The sequence below is a fragment of the Peromyscus maniculatus genome, chromosome 9 (assembly GCF_049852395.1).
Source record: "Peromyscus maniculatus bairdii isolate BWxNUB_F1_BW_parent chromosome 9, HU_Pman_BW_mat_3.1, whole genome shotgun sequence".
Lineage (NCBI taxonomy): Eukaryota > Metazoa > Chordata > Mammalia > Rodentia > Cricetidae > Peromyscus > Peromyscus maniculatus.
In genome coordinates this window covers 41,289,241-41,314,163 of record NC_134860.1, presented here as the reverse complement: position 1 = coordinate 41,314,163, position 24,923 = coordinate 41,289,241, and the positions used below count along the sequence as shown (strand labels likewise).

At 42.4% G+C, this 24,923-nt stretch overlaps 1 protein-coding gene across 3 annotated transcripts; it reads right to left on the bottom strand.

Annotated features, from left to right (window-relative positions):
* Positions 1-3,073: 3,073 nt before the first annotated feature.
* LOC143267334 (disks large homolog 5-like) lies at positions 3,074-23,039 on the bottom strand. Of its 3 annotated transcripts, XM_076544779.1 has the most exons (9): positions 22,747-23,039; positions 17,266-17,382; positions 15,974-16,061; positions 10,306-10,465; positions 8,327-8,470; positions 7,293-7,473; positions 6,284-6,399; positions 4,274-4,371; positions 3,074-4,115 (listed from the first exon to the last, which is right to left on the bottom strand). In XM_076544779.1, the coding sequence occupies exons 4-8, from the start codon at positions 10,371-10,373 to the stop codon at positions 4,287-4,289; spliced, it is 594 nt and encodes a 197-aa protein (XP_076400894.1). In that variant the 5' UTR covers positions 10,374-10,465; positions 15,974-16,061; positions 17,266-17,382; positions 22,747-23,039; the 3' UTR covers positions 3,074-4,115; positions 4,274-4,286. The 3 variants fall into 3 exon arrangements, with proteins under 3 accessions (XP_076400894.1, XP_076400893.1, XP_076400892.1); XM_076544778.1 differs by lacking the exon at positions 17,266-17,382; XM_076544777.1 differs by lacking the exons at positions 15,974-16,061; positions 17,266-17,382; positions 22,747-23,039 and adding an exon at positions 11,309-11,496.
* Positions 23,040-24,923: the final 1,884 nt, after the last annotated feature.

Below are 24,923 nucleotides of genomic sequence, written 5' to 3'. Positions count from 1 at the left end.
ACAGAAGAAGTGCCCCAGTCCACATTACACACTCTGCAGTTTAGTCTGAGAAAGGCTGATAGTAAAGGCTGATCTGAACAAATGCAAGGAGAAAAAGCCATGTAATCTATCTGGTAGCATTTATCATAAGAGCCAAGAACAATGCTGAGGATTCACATGGAATAAGGCATGGCTGAACATAGGCTCCTTACCAATAATGAAAGATGGACAGGAAGACACATGCCACAAGTTGGTGATTGGTAGAGTAGGATGAATGAAGTCTCAGCTGGTTCCAGTGTGTCTACAGGTTCTGTGTCGGAGTCAGTGCAGAATGAGAAAGTGACCCATGAAAGGGAGGAACTGAAATGAATCACATGCTTCTCTGTCTTTAGAGATCTTAAAAGCTGTGGTTTGAGAGAAAGAGACTGAAACTTACAAGGATAATTCCTTCACACATTAACTCTCTGACTAACTGTGAGTCACAGGTCAGATCCATTCCAGGAAAACTTCAGAAGAATAAAGCCTCATCTGAAAGAAACCTTTCCTCAATGCACTGTGACTTCTGCTGTGGTAAAAGAGTAGCATCAACCATCCATTCCCCTTTCAAGCCTTGCAGAGACACACTCTCCACCAGAGGCATGTGGCTTTGCTGCAGGTTCCATCCACCCAGGTAAATGTGAAGTTTCCACTTAACACTGCTTATCCCGGGAGCACTCTGCTTGAATGCCTGGCATCCCACACCTACCTCATGGTCCTGTCCCTACAATTCTACAGAAATGTCTCCCTTTAGTTGGGTGTAATCATGTCCAACTAATACACTAGAAGACCGGAAGGACAAAAGTCACGTGCAGGGGCCGGAGGGATCATTCATCCTTTTAGAGTAGCTCTCACAACAGAGGACCCACAGGGTAGCTAACAGTCTTCTGTAACTCCAGTTCCACGTGGAATCCACTGCCCTTTCTGGCTTCAGTGCAATCTGATTGCTTGTGGTGCATAGAAAGCAGGCAAAATATCCATATACATAAATACAAGTTAATGAACGTCAAGAATTCCATGCAAAATTAATAGTCAAGGCAACAGCACATGAAAAAGACCACATCTCGATAGTCTTAGAGGGTTACTGGCCCTGCATTGCCACTGTCACTAGTGGTGTATTTCAGGAAAAGAAAGGCAGACAGCTATAGGTTTCCTCATTTCTTTCTTTCTGCTATTGAAGTTTTTATTATCACCACTTCAATCTGCAAAGCTACAAAAGTCATAGATGGATAAGCAGGGTTGGCAGTGCACACCTGTTATCCCAACACATGAGAGGTAGAGTCAAGAGGACCAGTTCAGGGTCATTCTCAGTTCTGTAGCAAATCTTGGAAGTCAGCATGGACTATATGAGATCTGTCTCAAATAAAACAAACAAAACCCCATAGATTTGCTATCCTCAGAAGGAAGGGAGTTAAGCTTCATATACCCACAAAGAAGGCCATCCATGGTGCACTAAGTCAGAGAGCATTTGGAGAATAAGCACAAAGAAAACTGTGCTTGTACACACAGACACTGTTCACAATGGTCATCCTGGAGTGGGCCAAGAGACAGGGAACAGGAACTGATTTCATAATTTTCACTTTATATTACTCAGAACTGCTTAAATCCTTTTTACATTATTAGTTTCATAAACAGAAAAGCAAACATATTGTGCTTCCCATATAAGAGCCTATCAAAGAAGGATAGAACAGCCATGGCCTCATAGGGAGAGGTCTCACTTGTGTTTGCTTCCATTCTTGACAAGGTCTTCAATGTCCAGGATGGGGGTAGCCAACTCCTGTTCCAGGCTTTACTCTTCTTCATTGTTGTAGAAATGGCAGGAGGGACTTGCTACCTTTTTGCGGCATAAATGAATCTGCATGTGGTTACTCTCCTGCTTCACTTCAGGGTGAATACAAAGCTGCTCCTGGGAGCCCAGCACACACACCTTGGCCCAGTAGGAAGTATTCCAAAGCTCACTGATGACCTGAGTTAGCAATGCGTGTGTTCTAGAAGCATAGATGATTTGGGGATGTCTGTGTAGCAAGCTATCAGGTCTCCACTGGTAGCAGCAGCATTCCAAGATGACAAAGACCGACTGGCAAAGAGTTCACCTTGAGCTCTCTCAGCAATCTTTAGGGAAAAAACAGAATCACGGAGATGTTCCGTCCAGGCCAATGTAGTGCAGAGGGGGCAGAGCATCTTCCCAGTGCCTGTGGGGCTCTCTGGGATGCCATTCACTTCCTTCTGGAGACATTCTAGCACCTTGGTCATGTACTCCTGTTGACATTGGTAGGGCTGGAAAGGGAAATCCACTGTCACACCATTCAGGACTACCCTGGGCATATCAGCCCATATTCAAGAGGACACAGTGTTGGGCCAAGATGCAGGCTGTTTGGGTCTGTCAGACAAATCCCTCTGAACATCTCAGGGTTTCAGTCACTCCAAGTAAGTGCTGGCAACATGTGGCACCAGTTTTCTCTCTGCAGCAATTCCTTGTCTCAGTGGGGGTGCCTTTCAGTTCCCGGGTCTCGAGGGATCCTCATTTCTTCTATACTCCTGTAACAAATGTTCTCATTTCCTGAGATGCATTAGAAAACATAGATGTATTTCTGAAAAATCTGATATGAATGATCATGTCATGAACATATGTGTATCTATTCTCCACTTTTTGGAGTAGCTAGACATGTGAAGTCATGTGTTTAACATGGATCTTTTTCCATCATGAAGTGGATATACATGAAGTGGGCCATGCTATTGACACCCAAGACACCATCTTGGTTTGTAAGCCTGACTGGCTGGGAACTCACAATATAGACTAAGGCTCCTAGAACTTGCAGAGATCCATCTCTGCCTGTTGAGTTCTAAGGTTACAGGAGTGTGACACCACACCTGACTACAAAGCTACTTTCAGAATGAAGAGAATGTACCAGGGTTAGCTGTCCCCCATGGAAGAACTTACCCTGTTGGAGGAGGGATAGAGGGGTAGAGGGGAAGGTGGGAGGGAGAGGGAGGAGGGATGGGAGGTGGACCTGTGCTTGGTATGTAAATTGAATAAAAAATTTTTTTAAAAAAAATGAAGAGTTGGAAGTTACTTTTTTATTTGTGAAATTACAGAGATTTGATTGAATAGGGGCTTAAAAGGGCACTTAGTATATCCAGTGTATAGCCTTAGCAATATATAAAATCAAGAAAGAACAAAAGAAGCAAACAGTAACAAACCAGCAAAACAAAACAAAGAACACAAGATAAATTCATGCAAACCCAAAAACAAACCAAAACTATTTACACTAAGAAGCATTCTCATCATGCAGTGCACTGTCCTACACCCCTTGGCTGGCTTTGGACACAAGTTGGAAGACAAACCTGAATTGAAATAATCTCTTCAAGACAAGTCTAGTCATGCCACTTTTGGGCTCTTAGGTTAGGCCATTGCCCAAAGTTGATCTTATGCTATGTTGGCCACTATATGATTCTATTAGCTAACATGTGTCTGTGTGCTGATTCAAGACAAAAAAGAACATGGGAGCAAGACATAAAAGGTCATGGTGGCATCCTTCCTAAATAATTTCTCAGAACAATTCACTTCACCATCATATGTGCACGACATTGAGTAGCTCAGGACTGGACTGGAGTGAGAATATGATGCTTCCTTTGTGTGGTCTGCCTGGATAGCAGCATGACATCAACATAGTCTCCATTGACATATCTCCCTCCACATATGAAGGGCCGAGGACTCAGTCAGCTCACAAAAGTTTGTAGCAATAAACTTTCAGAGTGACTATGAGCAGAAACATATTCTCTCTCCATGTTGTTGTGGCTCTCACAGGGAACACTTGCTGGTAGATGTCAGTTTTTCTGCATAATTCTTGGTGTTTTTTTTTTTTTGAAACTCAGTAATCTTCTTGATGGTTTCTTTACTCCATAACTAGTGAATCAACAGACACATGGATCAGATTATAGAGGGACCACATGTAGGGCAGATGATATTTGCCTCACTGGTGATTTGACAACTGTAGTACATGTCTTGTTCTGAGGAGGCCTTGATCGTAGAGTGGAGAATGTCAGGGGTTCCGGTTGACTATGGATTCCTTCAACCTCCTCAGTTCTCATAAAGGGTTCTGTGAGAGAAGAAAAGGCAATCAGATCCAACAACAGCCTTGCTGGTTTTCTGGTTAGACAAATTCAGGGCTTATTCACACAGAGGAAACTGGAATCAAGGAAGAACCCCACCCCACAAATGCCATGTTGCTGGGGATGGGATGTCATGGTGGCTCACTTGCTTATGACACTTAGTGTTCCTGCTGCAGCAGCTCTGTGGGCAGGAGGCTCTCATCCTGAGCTGTGCACTGTTCCAGATCATGTAGTTTTTCTGACCTAGAGGAGGAAGTTAGTAAGCACAGAGTCCTGGTGGGGATCCACCATGTCCCCTGTCAGTCTGTGATATCAGAAGAACTCAATTGTGCTGGAGAGTCAACAATGATCTTTGGCAGCAGTCATTGTTTGTACCCCTAAGGAATAAGTGTCACACAATAGCTGGGCCTTGAATTATTTATTGCCCTTAACAAGTATCAGATGTTGATCTGAGTACTTTATGTACTGTGCTCTAAGAGAAAGAACAGGACATTTTCCTACAGTCTAAGGACATCATTTTAAACAAAAGGAATACCATATTAAATTCATACATAACAGCACAGTGGAGATGCAAAGATTGTTCATGATGAGTTTCTTAACAACCACCTCATTTTTTTCCTTCTCCAATTTCTGTTTATTTCTTTCTAGGCAGAGTTATAATATGCATCTCTGGCTTGCTTGATACATGTTCTAGGATAGCTACGAAAGGCCACAGATTTCCTGCCCGTGCTCCCAAAGAGTTTGAATTAAAGACATTCACCATCACACACACACCTGTCACTATTCCTGATTTTTAATTGATATTTTATTTTTCTCATCATATTGTATAATGCTGTCACAGGTTGAAATAGAAAACCTAAAATTTCAAGTTGTTTTCCTTCTATTCTTTTTAAAGGTATTACATGAGCAAGCATCGTAAAGACCTTGATGGGGAAATCTACAGAAACAACTGAACGAAGCTCAAAGGAACTCAGGAAATTTAGATCGACAGCTGTGGAACCTGCATGGGACTGGTTTAGACCCTCTACATATGGGAGACAGTCGTATAGCTAGGTCTGTTTGAGGGGCCCCTGGAAGTGTGATCAGGATCTATACTGGTGCATGAGCTGTCTTTTTGGATCCCATTACCTAAGGTTGAACACCTTGCTCTTGCTTGATAAAATGGGGAGGGGCTTGGTCCTGCCTCAACAGAATGTACCAGGCTTAGCTGTGCCACCATGGGAGAACTTATCTTGTTGGATGAGGGGATGAAGGGTGGGAGGAGAAGTTGGGTGGAGAGTGGGAGGAGGGAAGAAAGGGGGATCTGTGGTTAGTATGAAAAATGAATAAAAATTAATTTAAAAAAGACCATCTCATTTTTATACATAGACTTAATACAACTTTGCAAACTAGGCAGCTGAATAAGGTCATGTGAAATGATCAGGCCTCCTGCTTAGAAGGCACCTTACACCCAGATAATATGCAAGATGGAGCCTGTCATACTAGAGCAGCATTTCTTGAGTCATGTGTCTAAGAATATTGTCACTGCATGGTCTCTGGTAATAAACAAAAACAGCTGTGTTATCCTTAGGCCTACACCTGGGAATCTACATCCTGGTACTCTAGAGGAGGCTGTTACACAACACTCTGTGAAGGTTCTGAACAATCCTCAGCAGAGACATCTGCTTGGGTTCATCCTGCCAATGACTAAACTTATTATATCCCCAGTACACTTTACATGGGAAATCCTCAAACAATGAAGACAATAAGTGTTACATAAAATAGTGACAAGGGTGTGAATCTCATTCCTACAGGTGATATTCCTGAATAAAGATGTAATTTCAGATATGGTGACACACACCTTTAAATCCCATCACTTGTGAGGCATAAGCAGGTAGAGCTCTGTGAGTTCAAGGAAAGCCTGCTCAGAACATACCAGAGATATCAGAAGGGAGGCATGGGGCACAAGTCTACAGATACAAGAAGTATCAAACATACTGTTTGCTGGATAAAAGTTCTTATTGACGGGACCAGCATAATACTCTGAGTTCTGAGTTGGTCTACCCTTGCTTGGAGTGGGGAGTCATGCTGATAAGCAAAAACCCACAACGGATTGAGAGCCCTAGCATAGGGGACCCAATTGGATCCATACCCCAACTTCAGCCTGGGTTCCTACCTCATCTGGGAGACAGTCAAATGATGCTGCAGCTTTATTGCCAAGTGCAATTGCTGTGAGACCAGCTCCCTCTGCTTCAGCAAGCTCTGGAGTCTCTCCTCCATTCTTTGCTGCTCCTGTTCATTAGAAGATTGTGTCTTTAGTGGAGGGTTGAGTATAGTATAGTTAATACATTCTCACAAAAGTGCAAGCACACAGAGAGGATCCCAAGAGCTTGCTGGTCAGTCAGTCTCACCAAATTTCAAGCTCATGGGGACATAAGAAAGCCTGCTTCAAGTTCATAAGACAGAGACTGACAGAGAGAAACCCAGTGGGCTCCTCTAGGTGTCATCCACATGAAATATGCACTGCACTCCCACATGCCTCTGTTACACACACACACACACACACACACACACACACACACACACATACACACACACACACACATACACACACACACACACACACACACACACACACACACACACACACACACCACAGACAGACAGAGAGAGAAAGAAGTGAGACAAAAACAACCAAGTGATAGAGGAGCAGGTATCTTTAGAATAAGCACAGCGGCCTTTAGGAAAAGTCCCAAAACTCAGCTTTCATTCCTTGGGAACTAAAATGGCCTAGGGGAGCATACTCTGCTTGGTCAGTCTGTGTGGAGGTGGTTAGAGAATTTTTTACTCTTGAACTCACGTCTGTGTATAGCAATCCTTCCATCACAATGACAGGTAGCTGTGTGATGAGTGATTGACATATTTCCCCCTTTTGACTACAGCTTCAAGCAGAGCATCAGGAATTGCATGCCAATGACCTAGATTCTCAGAGGACGCTCACTTCCCAGAAATACTAATGCACAGACACAGAATGAACAATTTAATGTCATGAAGTGGGTGGATGAATGGGTGTATGGATGAGGAAACTGATGAGAAAAAGCACAGGTGTCTGGATGTGTAGACTGGTTAATGTTACATAAGTAAATGGTTCTGGACCTAACTGTGACCCAGCTGCCTGTCCCTACCTGCTGTTCCTCGTTCTGGAGGTCACTGGTCTCTTCTTGCTCCTTACTGAGCACTTTCAATTCACCCAAGTGGTGCTTGAGCAGGGCCCATTCCTTCAGTAATTTCTCCTTCTCTAGCCTCAGCATGTCCAACTTCTTCATCTGCTGACTCTGCTCCATCAGGAGCCGGCTCTCCAGATCACTGGAAATACACTCCAAATAGTAAGAACTTGCCAGCTGCCTCTGGTCACCCAAGACTCCATGCCTCAACAACCCAGCCCTACCCCAGGTTCACAGGAAGATGTAAACAAGAACCTTCAACCTCAATGAGAGTGGCACTCAAGGCCAAAAGTAGAGAACAGGTATTTCCTACAAGAATCAAACTCTTTCTCAAAATCCTCCAAAATAACAGAAATTCATGCACTTCCATAAACAAGAGGAATAACCCACCTGTCCTAATCAGTCCACTGTCATGAGAAAACATCAGCAGGTAATGTGCAAGTACACTTGGGGAAGTAGGAGACCCAGAGTGTGCGTGGATCCCATAGCAGTCAGCCCCTGCCAGACAACCCTCTCATGATGCCAATTGCTCTTCTACCTAACCAGTGCTTCTCAGAATGTGGGGTGTGAACCCTTTGGGATCTAGGAGCCTTTCACAAGGGACATTAATAGATGTCCTATGTAGACATTTACATTAAAATTCATAACAGTAGCACAATAAATTAAAGACATAACTACAATATAATTTTATGGTTTGGAGTCATCAAAACAATGAAGGAATGTATTGAAGTGTCACAGCATTAGGAAGGTTGATAACCACTGATATGGAGTCTACTGAGTATGGCAATATGGTGCTAGAGGAGCTAACAGTCTCTTTAACCCTCAGCAAAACAGAGTAAAGAGGCCTAAGTCCAAAGGCTGTTTACTAATGATCTTGGCTAAGAAGCAGAAAAACTAGAAGCAGATCTGCAGACCCTGCAGTCCAGAGACAAAGTTCAGAGTTCAGAGTTAGCAATTGTACAACAGTTGGGGTCCCTACCAAGACAAACACTTACCAAAGGAAGACTTTCTCCTTGGTCAGCTCTCTGAGCTTCTGTGCGGCCTCCATATTCTCATTCTCGAAATTCTGCAGGTCTGACATGACCTGCTGATGTTGCATCTTGAGCTTTTCATAGAAAGGATTTGGCCTGTGGTAGGGCCTGGACCCAGATGCAAAGAATTCCATGAATATAGGCCTCAAGGATCACATAAATTCAGTGTGTGTTCTATATTACGGAATTTAATGAAATGCTACAGCCTGGCTCCTATGTACTGGGACCTCCGGCTGCTTATGACCCTTGCTCTTCTGGTCCCAGGCCAGCAGAGGCAGGATGTTAAGAGGGATGCAGCTGGGACTGAATGAGCTCCCTCAGGAGTCCTGCACAGCCAGCTTGGTATGGAGTTCCCATGAGTCTATCATAGGTCTGGGTCCACCAGAAACTGTGATGTTTCTGCTGTCTCCAAATAAGAGATTCTCATTCCAGGGTGCTTATACTGATATGGAGGTTAAAATCATATCATGAATATTTCTTAGGATGGGACTCAATATTATTACAGCTTCTTAAATACCTCCAGGGCATTCTAGTTGGTACCAAGGTGAACACACTGGCAAAGTGCTATGCTGCTCAAAATGGGGCTCCCAGTACACCATGTAGACAACACCTAGATACTGAGATGAGCAACACTTCATGCTCAACCATAGACCATTGATTGCAGGGTGAAGAGGGACATATGCACAAACACACAAACACATAGATACAGAAAGATGGAGGAGAGGGAGAGACAGGGAGACATAAAGAGAGAGAAAGTGAGAGAGAGAGAAGCTGAGAGAGGGAAAAGTGATAGAATGCTCTCATTGAGATGCCAAATTAATACATAGGATTGTGTCATCTCAGAGAGGACCAAGAGCAGCAGACATCAGTAACAGGCCTTGCTACCACATATTAAGATGTGGAACCAGGCCTCTCCAGCTGCTACTGAAAAGACCTAGCAGATGCCATAACAGGCTGCTCAGTCTTCTCTCAGAGATCAGGCCTCAGTTTCAGTTTCCTGAGACTTGAACAAGCAGTCTCTGGTAGGGCCATGAGCAAAAGACATAGTCCTTGCAGTAGTTCCTTTCTGCACGTACTAGACTGCTCAAAGTTCAGGCAGTTGTTTAATGTCTGGCACCTCTCACCAATTTAGAGCTATGTGTATGGGTCAATGTGAACGTGTGAGGGCCACCAGCCTCCATGGCAGCTCAAGGACAGAGCCTGAGCCACTGAGTCAGGCCCCACAGTCAGTACAAGCAAGGCCAGCCATCCCCCATGGCAGCTCAAGGACAAAGCCTGGGACTTGTCCAAGATGCCTCCAAATGATAACTGTAACCCCCAACCAGTAAATTCAAAGGTTACACACCTTCAGCTAATCATATGACACCAAGGCTTGTACCACCCTGTTTGTGGTTTTTCTCTTTACAAACCCCTCACCCTGAGATCTCAGGTCTGTCCTCCTTCACCAGTTGGACGCAGTCTAAGCATGGGTTTCTTTGTTATCAATAAACCCCAGTGTGTTTTGCATGAGTTATCGGCTCTGTGGTGGTCTTGATGGGGGTTGTCACGATGCAGCCACAACACTACTAGAAGCATCCAGCACACAATGTCTTGCCAGGCAAGTAAAAAAAAATCACAGCATTCCTACACTAGCCACCACTTGACAGGATCTCTCCAAATGTATGTTGGGAACTCACACATTACTGCCTCAATCCCTGAGTTATGTGATTCAGGCCACAGGCTCTGGTTTTCATTTGGAGGAAGCAGAAAAGTCTAATATCCCCATCTCACTCCTGCCCATATGTCAGGTTTTGTTCAGGGAAGCATTTAGAGAAATGGTGTTGGGCAAAGGGACACTGTGAAGGTGCACCCAACCTCCCAGAAGCCCATTTCTTAGACAAAATAAACTAAGGGTAATATTGTAGAACCAAGACAGTCACCATGGACTTTGAAACAGTAAGTACCTCTTGTCCAAGGATCCTTCGGTTACTAAGATGAGCCGATCTCTCAGATCATTCCTTTGGGCGGTCATCTCCCGGAGCTGAGTGGTCAGACTCTCCACCTTCTGCTTCACTTGCCTCTTTGTGAGGTGGGTTGAAGTGGGTGGTGGCTCCTTGGAGGCCCCTGTGGGTAGATGAACACAAGTGAACTTGCATTGTGACAAGACATGAACAGGTCACCCTGAGACCTAAGAAGATGTTTGAGAAAGGATGTAAGCAAGCGATTCAGTGACACCCCAAAGAATTTTGCCCTGGATTGAGATGCCCCCGTTGGGCATCTCAGGTCTCCCATCTCTCTGACAGTAGATAGGTATCTCAGCCAGCTGACTTCCTCTGCTCCTTTAGTACATGCTTCAGGTAACTAAGGAGAGAGCTTCCTCAGGCTTATTAACAGCCCTGAACTCTGCATTCAACTTGGCTGCAGCATTCACTAGTCTTGGCTTTAAAGCCAAGATAAAATTGATACAGTCCACAAGCACTCAGGTCATTAAAGATGCCTAACTATCCTGACAGGTCACTCTAGGCACATGGCAAAAATGGAGAAGCCACACAGGGGCAGAACATGGTCACCATTCTCAACATGACTTCACAGGATTAACAGTGGATATGCAGGGCTGGTGGGCAGTAAATAAATGAAGCCACTGAGGTTGAAGTACATTGATGACCCTGCCTTTTTCTGGGCACACCACCTCCTACCCTAATACTGGCTCTTTTGTACCCTCTCAACCCCTGCCCTCCTGTAGGATGGAAAGGCAAGAGCTCCCAGCACAACAGCTTTGGCCTTACTTGCTCCTGACTTCTGGGACAGACAAATTAATCTTCTGGAATCTTTGAATTTCAGGAGCCATGACAAGCAGGGAAGTCCAGTTGGTTCCCAGAGACTCCTACCTCCTGTGTCCCATCACTGGAAGATTCTGCTCAAGCCCATGTCCTGTAGGAAGATCCCAATTTCCTGTCCAGAACTTACTGTACCATCTCCTGGACCATTTCTTTCTTGATCTTTTACATGGAGGCTGAAGGCCAGCTTGTGTCTGCCTCTCTCTGCTCTCTCTTCCCTCTCCATTCTCTCTACCCAATAGGTGCCTGAGTCGTGCCAACATGTTCATGGCTCAACTGTAAGGGCACTGGACCAACTGTCCATAGGCAGTTGGTGTTGCTACAACACAGGTGACATCAGAAAACATTCTAAGGTCTCTAGGATACAATAGAATGTCTAGGCATGAGACCCCCTGATGTCATGGGGGAACTGACATTGCCTTCCTGCTAATCAGATGTCTTCATAACTCACCAGAAGTTAGGTTTCCCATTCTAGGAATCTCTCCTAGGACTCAAGAGAAATCTTTCAGCACCCTTTTATTCCATAGCCAGAGATTGCTTTCTGATTGTTTGGAAATGCCTCAGTACTTCCATATGGAAAAGAAAGTGAGTGTTCATCTCCTACTGAATGTATATGTCCAGAAGGTAACAGTATTATAGACATTGATGTGGGATATGATTCTCCACAAGTACCTGTATCTCCTTATTATCAAGAAATGATAGACTTAATGATAATCGAAAGGATACTTTTTAAACAACTTCCTGGTATGGAACCTACAGAAATAACTGCCAGCAGATAATATGCAGCTTATTTGCTTTAAGTTGATAACAGGCAGTGGTGGCGCATGCCTTTAATCCCAGCACTTGGGAGGCAGATGCTGGTGGATCTCTGTGTGTTCGAGGCCAGCCTGGGATACCAAGTGAGTTCCAAGAAAGATGTAAACCTACACAGGGAAACCCTGTCTTGAAAAACAAACAAACAAACAAATAATTTGATGACCACTTGCAGATTGCATTATCATGTTACTCAGGACCTATAGATAATCACTACCCAGTACATCAACTTTTAAGAGTTTTTGAAAATACTCAATGGGTATGTCACAAAATTATATCTAAAAGTCCTGTAGAGTTTGCTCTTAGTGATTTTACAGATAGTTCTTCAAAAGACCAGGAGCATATATTTTATACACAAATTCTTCACACTCCTCAAAATGGATAGTACTTTCCCCTGACTGTACAGCTCAACAGTAAAATCTTACTATATTCCATCAGTTTTTATTAGACATTGCTCAGTCATAAGTTATTTTTAACTCACTTCATGTATATATTTGCACATAAAGGATAGAGTTATACTAAAAATGGAAACTGGCTTAACCTGATAGAAAAGAATTGTTACAAAAGTGTGAAAATTTAAAAAAAAGTGTAATGAAGAGATGAAAATCTCTAAGCTCTATCTACTTTGTACTCTAAGACATTTTATCGCTTAATTTCTTTGCCCCCTACCTCAAAAAATAGTATATCAAGACATATAATTTCTTTAACTTTGGATTTGTAAATTCCTGAGGCATGGTTACAATTTGTTTAATGTATAACAAAAATCAGCTAAACTTGTAATCAAAGGTTATCACTTTAAAAATCTATATATAGGCAGCAAATATGAAAGTTATAATTCCTACTCTTCCCTTTGTTTATTATTATATCTCCTTTATAGACTAAATAGGCAGTCACAGTTCCTCAAAATATTTTGGAGAAAGATGGAATTTAATATCATGAGATATCCCTAAGGAAATATAAATCTACTCAGGATAGATGAACCTGACTCAAAAGATGTTATCTAACTACTTATGTATTGCTAACTTTTAACACCAGGACTCTGGAAAAATTTAAATAAGAAACAAATATGTGACTGATAAATATGGTATATTTGATAAATAAGCTCTTAAATACCTAAGGTCTGTTTAGGCTAGCAGAAATGCCCTTGAAGATATTATACCTAGGATCTTTGTCTTTCCCAACTTTGTTCAGCTTTAATCTCTCTGCATAAACTGAGTCATATAAGAAACTGTGATATTCTATAATGGTACACCCTGAAAGAGTAAAATATAAAATAAAATTCAATTCTATGAACTGTATTTACTTAAGTTTTATATTTAAGACTCAGGGATCGTAAGTTAAGTCTTCAATCCAAATTTTTAAAACTCAAACACAACAGGGATAAAAATTATAAAATCCTATAAAAAGCTTTCAACTCTTTGTAAACTGTTAAAGACAATTAGGTCATACAAGTTAATGAAGATCACCATATAAATAATAAAATTCTTTAAAGTGTTCTAAAACTATGCTTGTAGTCATACTAATTACAAATCTATTTCATTTTACAGGGAAAAGCTTCAGTTAGAATGCTGTTCATATTTTCAAGGTTAGACCAAAAGCAATGATTAAAAATGAATGAAGTTTGTTTACACAGTTTACCTTGCTGAAAGACTACACTGAAAGAAATAACCCTCATGATGTGTTTCAGTGGAACTTCTCACTATTCCTTTATTTCAAGGAACTTGCTTTGTAATTAGGTAAATAAACAAGTAATAAATTCAGTTCTATTAAAACATGACAGTAATAGTGAACTGTTCACTCATTTTTCTCCATAGAACACAGAACAAAAATCTTGCCTAGGAGAAAAGCTAGAAGAGGTCCTGACTCAGGCTGCAGGCAGGAGGCTTAATCAAGGGCTTGGTGCCATGAGCTGTCTGTTACTGAGACTGTAGGAGCTTTCCCTGCTTATGCCTGGCCCAATAATGCATGCATCCAATGTGTACAGTGCTAGCAAAAGAAATTTGGTCTTGTCTTTAACATAAACAATGGAGACATTTTAACTGTATGTCTTTCAGAAACTGAAAGCCAGGACACCACTCACATTCCTTGTATTTGTGATTAGTAAAGCTTACTTCTTTCACATTTATATATTTGTATATCATAAGAAGTTAAAACAATGTAAACAGGCTTAGCTGGGTTTAAAAATAAGAGTGAATATTAAAAAAGGGTTTTCTACTAGATAATATAAATATAGTGTCCAACAAGACAAAAATAATCACATGTTGCTATAATTCCCTTGGAGGCCAAAATGTGTTAAACAAAAATGTAATCAGTAGAAGTTAGAGTGTTTGGTAGTTTTCATCTAAACTTATTCTTTCTGAGCCATCAAGTATCTAGATGTCTATGCCCAGAATAGGATCACTACAGGCACGCATGATGCCTCTCTCTAGCCAGTCACCTGCAGAGCACAACCCATGTTTAGCATGGGCCACTGGCACCTCCACAAAAATACAGTTGTGTCTTATCTAAAACTTGACTTTGTCAAATAGCTCTTTATGGGTGTCCTTTCTCAGACTCCCATTACAACTTAAAACTGGAAATGGTCTTGCTTATACTAGCCAACACCTTCAAGAATTTTATACTTTGAGGAATATTAATCATGTTAATAAAATCCCTTACCATCCACAAGATCCAGCTATTGTAAAACACCATCAAATAATTAAATGGCAAGCTTCAAAAATAAAAGGGCAATATTTAGGAACCAAGGTAAATCTACACAAAATACTACATTTATCCAAGTTAACCATTAATTTTTCCAATTTAAAGAATAATCCTTTTCTGCTTCTCTTAAAGCATTTTGCCTTAAAGTAGACACAGCCTAAGAATATATTAAGTCAAAAGATATAAAAATTAAACAATGAAGAGGGCCTGATAATTTAACCTTGAGGCGGAAATATGTTTATATTATTCCATGAAATTCATGAAGTCCTAGATGACTTTCTATCTGACCAGGATAGCATCCCTGAGACCACCTAATAATGAAACAACTGAATGTAGACAACAAACCCATGAATGTGAGATGGAGAGTAACCCTATCTTTAACTTGGAGCAAGAGACATCAAGATGTTTTCTGATCACTGAGATTTTGGGGTGAAAACAATGTCACTTATATTACTGAATCAAGAATGATGTTGTTTTATTTCCTGACTGTATTACATGTTAACTCTAACCTTCTCAATGTAAAGTCTAGTTTTTGATAAGTGGGATAAAAGGCACACCTATAATTGGAGGCAGTATGATGTTGTTTTGCAATGCTAAGGATCATTTGTGAGCTTTTATACCCAGTCCCAGGAATGATTACTGGAATATAAAGAGAGATCTCAAATATGGTATCTAGGATTAGTAAAATTACTACTATTACAGTAAAAATTACCAGATACTAATCAAGAGATGGATGAAATGATTAGTACCCAAGCAAGGGACCAGGACTGGTAGAGTGCACTACTTTATTAAATCTGACTACTACTCATGGTCATGAACACTATACTAGACCTCACTTTGGAAGGCCTATACCAAACGATTTTGCAGAGCTCTCACTGAGGCTAATTCATTTCAGGAGGTACCAGAGGAACATTCCATCATTGAGAAGACTTTAAGAATTTTTTTTTTTCTGATATAAGGAGCCCTACCTCTTCCTGTCTGGACCTGAGAAAACATTAGCTGACATTCTGCTCAGCAGGGAACTGACTCCTTGCACATTTTACCTTGCTTTGACCCTCTGGAGTAATAACCCTGCTCCTCTGACCAGCACTATCATCTTTGTCTACACAGGGGACAATATCACCTCAATACAGGATTTGGGAAGGATTTGATCAATCTGGAGGAGTGAGAAAGATCCTGAACACCCTGGATATCTACCTTGCTGGTCTGCAACCAGGAACAGTGATTTTTCATTGGATGTCTTTTTTCCACAAGACTTAGTAACAGCTCAAATGATTTTTACCTGTGAAGCACTGTGGTGTATCTTTAGTTCTTCTAGTATCAGTTCTTTGGAATAGCTGGGTGAATCACTAGGGTCTTACAGAAAATGGCTACAAAGCAAGCAAGAGAAACAGAAATCAGAGTTATTTGGGTTTGTAGGAAGGACACCAAATGGCTGAAATGTCTACTGAGGTTGTTCAATGTTGCTAGCTCATTTAAAATTTTCTCTTTCATGTAACCTATAGCCACAAAGCATAAAAATGATGCGGGGGCAGTGTGAGTGTTAGTTTTTAATTATTCTGATGCTTACTCAAACTAGAGTCACCTGGAAAGAGAGAGCCTCAATGAGGAATTCTTTAGATTAAGTTGTCTTTGAGCACATCTTTAGAGTTAGAGATTTATAGATTGTTAATCAGATGGAGATCTCACCCTAAAGTGTGCAGAAACACTTCATTTCTAGGACCTGAACTGTGTAACAGTGAAGAAGCTAGAACATATGCAGAGGCAAGCAGGCAGCATGGATGCATTTGTATCTCTCTGCTTTTGACTGTGGATATGATGTGACTGAGTTCCTGCCTCGATATCCCCAAAATGGACTATTACCTGGACCTGTGGGCTAAAATCAATTCTTGCCCTGTTGTGCTTGGGAAATTAATGTAAAGACGATGCTAATAAACCACCATGTGTCACAGGAGTTTGCATTAGTCAGTGAGATGTGAAAGCAATTCATGACATGCTCAACAGCAGCATATCTGTCCCAGAGCAGGAGATCCTGTTTTTTCCTAAATCCAACAAGTGTTTCTCTATCACAGATTTAAAAAGACACAAGACACCCATTGACACAAACATCATCACCTTGTTAAAAATGGCTCTGGGGCCAGGTGGTGGTGGTGCACACCTTTAATCCCAGCACTTTGGATGTAGAGACAGGCAGAATTCTGTGAGTTCGAGGCCAGCCTGGGCTACCAAGTGAGTTCCAGAAAGGTGCAAAGCTACACAGAGAAACCCTGTCTCAGAAAAAATGGCTCTGGGTAGAGTCTTGCCCTCTCAAGTGCTGTTCTAAATTCTTCTCATCTATAAAATAAAGCAACATTAACTTCAATGTAATGTACTGTTCTACGGGTTTCCTGAGTATTAAAATTTGGGGATATGGGAAAATGAATCTGAAATCACAGTCCTAGAGATGAATATCAACCTTATGCTATGTCCTTCTTTGGAGGTCAGGAGAAGCTCCTTAAAGGACAGACCAGAGAAGCACCTTAACTACCAGGTATTGGGGGATGTTAGATATGAGTGGCAATGTCCACTAGTTACCTTAAGCCAGAGTTTAACCCTAGGGTTGATGTACACACATCCCTGTGAAGACCTTTTGGTTGCCCTCTAATTCTGTGCTTCTTCAGCTAGATTTCTGGATCTTTGACAAACTTCCTTCTTCAGAGATAAATAGAACAATTAGAAGGGAAAAGTCATTTTGATTTTGTCCTTCTTTTCCTAGGACATGTGACAGTCCCTTCTGAACAACGTCAAAGGGCTATAGAAGAAGACTAAGGTCTCAGCCCAGGAACTGCAATAACCACAGCTACTGGGACAGAGTGCAAATCTGAAGAAAAGAGGGCAAAAGCCAGAAGTCCAAGGAGGAGACAGCAGGGACACTCAGGAATTGCTCTGTTATGTGGTTGGCAGTTTAGCCTCTCTGTATGTGAATTTCTTCCACCTAGAGAAAGGAGGGTGGAAATGGACCATGGAGATAAGTGCTGCAACCAGGAACAGCTTGTAAAGTAATGTCCTTCATCACTGGGAATTTTAATGGCCACAGAAACAGGTCTTTTTAAACTATGGCCCACAAATTGCTAAAGGATTTTTTCCAGCTCCCTTCATTCTCTTTCCTTTACCAGCTTATGGTTATTGATTTTATTATGTGGATTAATTCACAATTAACAAAGGCAGGACCCACAGAAGGGTCACTCGCATGCTCTTTCAAGGGTTGCATGTATTAAATAAACAACACACAATAATTGAAAGCCTTGGCCTTAAATCCTTCTTTAGCATTTTAACCACAGCAGCCATAGTTTTCTATTATGTTAGAATATAAATAATAGACAGAACACATGCAAATCACAGCATTTAAATGTGATAAGGTAAAGTTTCTGCAAGGATACACACCATGAATGGGAGCTCTCTTCTTTCTTCTGTTCTATGCCTTCCACTCTCAGCTCAGTGAGGACAAGCCTATCATCAGGAAAAAACTCCCAGCAGAAACCCTCACTGAATATACACTTATAAATCAGTGACTTCCACATCAAGGACACAGGGTTCCAAAGGACAGCACTCACAGGAATCAGTCAGCAGCTCTCCTCCAGTGGGAACTCAGCCCTCAGGGAGGGAACTGAGCCTCACCAACCATTACTGGATTTTCACATGGTGTCATGTAACTTCCTAAACTTCTGGGCCATTACTTCCTAATGCAAAACATGTATGGCATTGTGCATAATTCACAGGTATCTGGACCAGCAAGGATACTGAACTTCAGGAAGCAAGAAGGAAAAAAGCACAGAGAGAAAAGGAACTTGTAATACTGAAATGGATAGACAGGATCAAAACTTAGGCTTTCTACCTCTAGCAGAGAATCTCTTCTTACTGATTTCAACTTCTGGTCCCAAGGGCTAACATATGGTGAGGAGTTTAGAAAAGAGGACGACCCACAACTTTCCAAGGTGTTCTACCACCTTCATGTGACACTGGACATTGTGTCCCACTGAGGACAACCAGGACAGGGAAGGAAAGGCTTTTGCTATTGTTATCATGTTATTGTTCCCTGAGAGAATCAGAACAGAGGCAGTAGGTATCAATTCATGTCCAGCCACTGGTCCCTTCCCCTGTGGGATACGAAGGAAGTTGTCAACCTTGACATTCCGGTAGAGTAGTGACCACTACCAGATCCTAGACCCACTGGGTGAGCTGCAGAGAGAAGATGTGTCTGGAAGTTCAGAGGTGCCCCAGGAAACTACTACTCACCCATGCCCTCAGTGTGCTGTGGCAATCTGAAGATGCCCTTCAGGCAAAGAATGGGCAGCAGTTGAGCCTGAATCTGCCTCAGTGAAGTGAGGAGGTCCTGCAATTCATCCCGACTCTTAGTAGGGTGCACCTGGAAAAGCAGCTACTCTTTGGTGTCCCCAGCCTCCTTACCAAGCTGCTCCCACTTGCCTGGGTTCAGAGCTCCCACTACCTTGAAGCATGGCCTCCACCCTAGTCATGACCTGGGCCAGGGTCTGAGGCCAAATGCCTAGCAGTTGTTGGTGCTGAGGATCTACACTGTCTGACCAACTTGCTTCACCTTGCCCAGCTCTGTGAGATGGCACCAGGGCTATCAGAGACCTCAGTGTTATGGGCTGAAATGGGTGACTTCTGAGGGTACTGATAGCCACCAGGCAGCAGGAGCCATGGGCTGGATTCTGTGGGCCTGGGTCTCCAGAATTCCAGTGGTGCTCAACAGGTACACCCTGGGATCCTAGGCATAGCCAAGATGACTAAAAAGGCAGGAATATTGGAAGAGGAAGAGGAGTTAGAAAAGACAGAAGGGACCCTGGTGGGGATGGTAAACTTCATTGACCCATTCAATAAATACACTGTGAGTGGCCACTTACTGCATGCTAGCACACTACCTAACCAATGAGTTTACAGCGGTAAGCAGACAAACACCTACTGGAATTGAAGTATACATAAGTTAACAATAAATGAGACAGGCACACATATAGACATATAGTATTTAGAGGATGAAAAGAGAATTTTCTGTACTGTAGGGGTAAGATGGAAGGAACTTAAATGAGTAGGACCAAGTGGGAGAAGCTGAGAGCACGTGATATCAGCAAAATCGAAGGAAATATAAGAAAAGCCTTGTTCAGCCTTGATGCATGGGGGAGGGGCTCTGTCCTGCCTCAACTGAATGTACCAGGCTCTGCTTACTCCCCATGGGAGGAGCCCTTATACTTTTGGAGGAGGGAATGGGGAGGGTGTGTCTGGGGAGAACCTGGGGGAGAAGCAGAAGGAGGGATGAGACAGGGATCTGTGATTGGTATGTTAAATGAATAAAAAAAAGTCTTTAAAAAAACTTTAAAAAAAGAAAAGAAAAGACAGACAAAAATATTCAAGAACAGGTAGATGCTGGAGTGTTCAGTGTCACTTGCCTTCAGGGACAGGGACAGAAAAATCCAAGTTCAAGTCAGAGATGAAACAGGAGCCAGATCTATCTGTGTCAGGAGACACCGGCAGGTACTGTGAGTGGAACTGGAGGCAAGTGGGTTCTTGGTGAGGAACAGCAGTCTGACTTCTGTGTGGATGAATTCATCTAACCACAGGACAAGGCAATGGGCTTTCCTCACATTTGTAGGCTGTGATGATTGTGTTTATATAACACTGCTTTCCATGTAAGTGGAAATGGGATCCAACTATGTAAATGTTGGTGATACTTAGAAATGCCTGACTATGGCCTTGAGTATAAACCCATCACAGTAAAATATGTTCATCATGAATGTCAGCCCAAAAGAGAATTTGTTTTGTAAGTCAAAAATGATTATCTATTTTCAACATATGTCACGGTCTTACTTATCCTTTTCTCCTGTCTCCTTAATAACAGAATCCTAGCTGTGAGTATGCCCACTGTGTCTTTGTAGAGTGGGTTCGTTTTCTTTGTGCTACAGCAGCAGTAACAAGAGCAGTTAACACATGCAGCAGAAGCAGCTGCAGCAGAAGCTGGAACCTCTAGAGAGGAAACAGAAGCATGAGAAGCAGAAACAGCAGAAGCAGGAGCAACAGCAACAGATGTGGAAGTGGAAGCAGAGGCAGAACCAACAGTTTAAGCAGTTATGTGATTAGAGTTCTCCAGTGTGACCTCCGGTTCCTGGAGTCAGTACTTACTCTCTTTTTGAGCCTTTAAGGAAAATTCGAGATGTGTTATTTTACATAAAAAGGGAATGTTACACTTTCATTCCTTTATCACTTGTCAATGCCATTGTCTCGATTTTAGTCCACAAATATCTGTATATTCATTTCAATTTTATCATTAGAGACCACTGACATTTTTTAACCTCTGCTTCATTTCTGCTCGAGTAACAACCCATGGTTTCATAAATCTCAAAAGCAGATATGACCACCTGGCTTTAAGAAAATATGCACTTTGTTACCTAACACAGTCACAGCTCACACGTCTGTAGAGATGCCCCAACTCCACAACTTCCCACAATGGTTCTGGCTGCAGCTTCTCTGCTGTCTGGATGATATGGCAGCCAGGACCAGAGAGCAGGAGGTGATCTGTGGACGGTGTACCACAACTTGGGTCTTATTCATGGAATCCGAGTGAGCCTGCACAGCTCATGGAACCCCTGCGAACTGGCACTTCTCCCCTTACTTGCATGTACTGCTCTTCTTGAATGCTTGGCACAGCCTGGTCTTGTAGTGCATGAAGGTGATGTGGGAGCCATTGCTCAGCTGCTGCTGCTGCAGGTGAAGGGGAGGGAGTGCTGGATGTGATTAGTATCCTTGCTGAACAAGCAGTTGAGAAATTTCTCTCCTTGTTGACCAGTGCCATGACACTGCCCCCTGAAACCTCCTTGAGCTGGCAGCAGGGGTCCTGGCCACTTGTACCTGCTGTGTCCTCCTGCCTCATTAGGGGTGAATGGGAACATGGGTGAGCAGCTATCTCAACTTGGAGCTGGGTGGGTGAGCACATGTAAGTTGCTGGACATGGCTCAGCAGTTAAGAGCACTAGCTGTTCTTCCAGAGGACCCCTGTGTGAATACCAGACTCCAAATAACAGCTCAAAAATACCTGTACATCTAGCTGCAGGGAGTCTGTCACCCTCTTGACCTCTGTGGATACCAAATGCACATGGTACACAGACATACAAGAAGGCAAGAACCTAATAAAATTGAAATAATAAAAATTAAAAATTGATTAATTTTTTTCTCATTCTAGTTGTAGTCATAGAATAATTTATGTTTACCTTAAGAAAACTGGAGAGATATAAACAAGAAAATATACTAGATAAATTATTGTTTCCTTAGAAAGAATGTGGTAAAATCAAAACTTTACAGTATAAATAGGCCAAATAGAGAAAATGGTGGTTGAGGTTGGGGATATGTAGACTTAAGCAAAGAAATGCAGTCTGTAATGATCTGTTATGAACAGCCTATAACGAACTCTGCCTAATGGAACTCCTATGGAAATCAATGCAGTGAGGACATTGTGGCTAAAATCTGAAATATAAAGCTTGGCTGAAGTCCAGAAATGACATGATAGGATTATAGTTTGGGGAATGACTTTCTCTGTAATCCCTGTCTTAAAGAATGCAAAAGAATATATAGGTATGTCATTATTTTGAATGGGAATTAGTCACTCATTATCTTTAATAACCTGTTGGTCTATGATTGTAACTTTGAGAGCAATGGCCTAGAATGACTTTGTCAGATGAGGCAGAGCAGCTCTTGAAAACATCACCAGAACCTTTAGAACTGGCGCCCCTTCTTGTTGTAACTCCCATTCATCCTGTTTTCTTTAGAAATGGGCTCCTCGTGTTCAGGGGTACTTTTAGATTTGTGTGTTCTCGACTGATTCTTAGACTCTGCACTAAGGTAAACCTCCAGCTGTCATGTGTAATGTGACCTTTTCATATTTAAACCCCACAACATCCCTGTTCACAATACAGGCCAGATCTAACCCTCAACATAAGCATCGAGGCACAGTTGGGTATCTCAATTCCCTGGAAACTTCTGACCTCAGATCAACAGCCATATAACTCACTTAATCTTACTCTGAGCATCTATGAGTCTGCTTCCTTTCTTTGTTATTCAAGCATGGAGCCTGGCATCTAGGCAGGAAATAGCTTTTCTTATTACAGGTGGGTTTCTCCAGAGGTTTCTAAGCAACCAGACTTGGTCCTGCCTTTCCTCTCTGCTGATTGGCCAGAAGAGCAAGATGGTGAGGATTATGGGAAATCCTACATGTGTCAGTGTAGTCCTGTGGTAAGAAGTAAGGTTGCTCAGAGCAGACACACAACAGAAATGTGTGTGTACAGGTGCTTCCCAACACAAAAATGCCAACAGTTGCTTTGGAAAAGAGCACTCTCCTTGCTTGTCAGGCTTCAGGGGTGATGAACTGTATGTATGTACCTGGCTTCTGAGCTTCTCAAATTCAGTCAGGCAGCTTCTCCCTCCCTGGAATGACTTCTACCTCAGACTGTCACAGCATTAGGAAGATTGACAAACACTACCCTAGAGGGTCTTGGTTACATGCAGATTTCTGTGCTTTGGCTTTAGACCCAAATGCTCACCACTATATTAAACCGGCTTTTGCACACTGTCAAAGTTATCAGTAAGACTCCAGTGAGCCAGGACCCAATGAAGTCCTTCTATGAAGTGTCAAAGTTGCTTATTACTGCTTGCATGTGAGCTAGGAGAGCATCCCCCTACTTATACCTCGGGCTTTCCTATACAGACAGCAAGCAATTGTCTCAAAGGCCTTGGCTGTGATGGGTGGTAAGGGAGGGTTCTGCCTGATGCAGGAAATCCAGGCTTGTCTGTCAAACAGAACAGACTTTCAGCTCCCCAACTGCTACATCCTCTGGGAGCAAAGACCTGAGAGCACACAACGCTAAGTCAGGCCATGTTACCACAGATTACTCGGTCAAATCTCTCTACACTGTGAAGACAGGCTCTTCTTCATTTTATTTATATTATTGTCTGAGATAGGGGCTCAGGTAGCCCAGGCTTGCTTCAGACTGGTGATCCTTCTGCCACTACTTCCCTGGAGCTGGGATCAGTGGGATGTCAGCACAACCCCAAGCATGGTATCTCATTGGATGTTCCCTTCAGTGGCACCCCTTCATACCTGGTGACAATTTAGGAACCTCCCATAATTGGCAGCTAAATGACCTGTTAAGGGCGGGTGAAGACATACTGTTAGCAGCAAACAGTAATCCAAACAAAATGCAGGAGGTGCTAAATGGTAGTGGAATGTGCCACAGCTGGCAGGAAGTGAAGAGGAAAGACATTGTCTCCCCTCTACTGTCCCATCATTGTCAAATCTACCTCCTTTCTGGTCTCTGTCCATTCAGAAAACATCAGAGATGGGTGGGTCTCTTGTCATACACAGATCCAAGTCTCCCTCCTTCCTTTGTGTGCAATAATCCTTCCTGAACCTCCAAAGTCTTTGATGTCCCCTCCCAAGCATCATTTTGGCCGTCTCTTCTTCTTTCATCCCTTTGTTCAGAACTTGGAGGGAAATTTGATTTTCTTTCATCATTTGACTATAAAAGTGTTTGTCACTTTACTATAGAGAGTTGAGAGTTGGCTGGTGTGGAATTATGTTTTCAAAATTTTTATCACATTTATTTGTCTGTGTACTTGTGTGTATGGGCACAAATGTGAAAGAGCATGGTTGTGGATCTAAGGACAACATGGAGTCATTAACTCTCTTCTTCCAACATGTTAATCCCAGGGTCATATTCAGGAGTTCTTATTCTGTGAATCCCTTGTCTCTGGCTGGGGTATAGACTGCTTACATCTAAGAGGAATGTGCAAGAGAGCAGAAGGCAGTGTGGGTTACCTGGACCAATTTTGAATCATCCAGAACATGTCATGCTCATTTAGGAGGCTGTTAGCTCCAGTGAAGCAGGAATAAGCCATAGAGACTGTCTAGACTTTCACCAGAAGTTTTGTGCTCTTGGAAATAATAAGGGGAAGACAATAAATAATGGTTACCCAGGCATCTATAGGAGACATTTTGGTTCAGTTTGTGCCTAACAACAGTCTTAACACATTTACAATTTCCAGATGCCCACATTCCCTTAACATGTTTTTCAGGTGATGGTTTGATGTTGGCCTTATATGTTTCTTTGAGTTCTTGCAGCCAAAGTAAGATGACAAAAGTCCCAAATCATGCAAATGGAACACATAGTAATGTATTTATAGGAGGGCACC

Bases quoted from the DNA above. Each gene is read 5' to 3' on its own strand.
- LOC143267334 (XM_076544777.1), bottom strand. From the start codon at position 11,447: ATGAACATGTTGGCACGACTCAGGCACCTATTGGGTAGAGAGAATGGA. The intron at 8,471-10,305 runs GTACTTACTGTT...ATCTGGGTCCAG, and splicing joins GAAGGATCCTTGGACAAGAG to GCCCTACCACAGGCCAAATC. The intron at 6,400-7,292 runs GTAGGGACAGGC...TCTAATGAACAG, and splicing joins TCCAGAACGAGGAACAGCAG to GAGCAGCAAAGAATGGAGGA.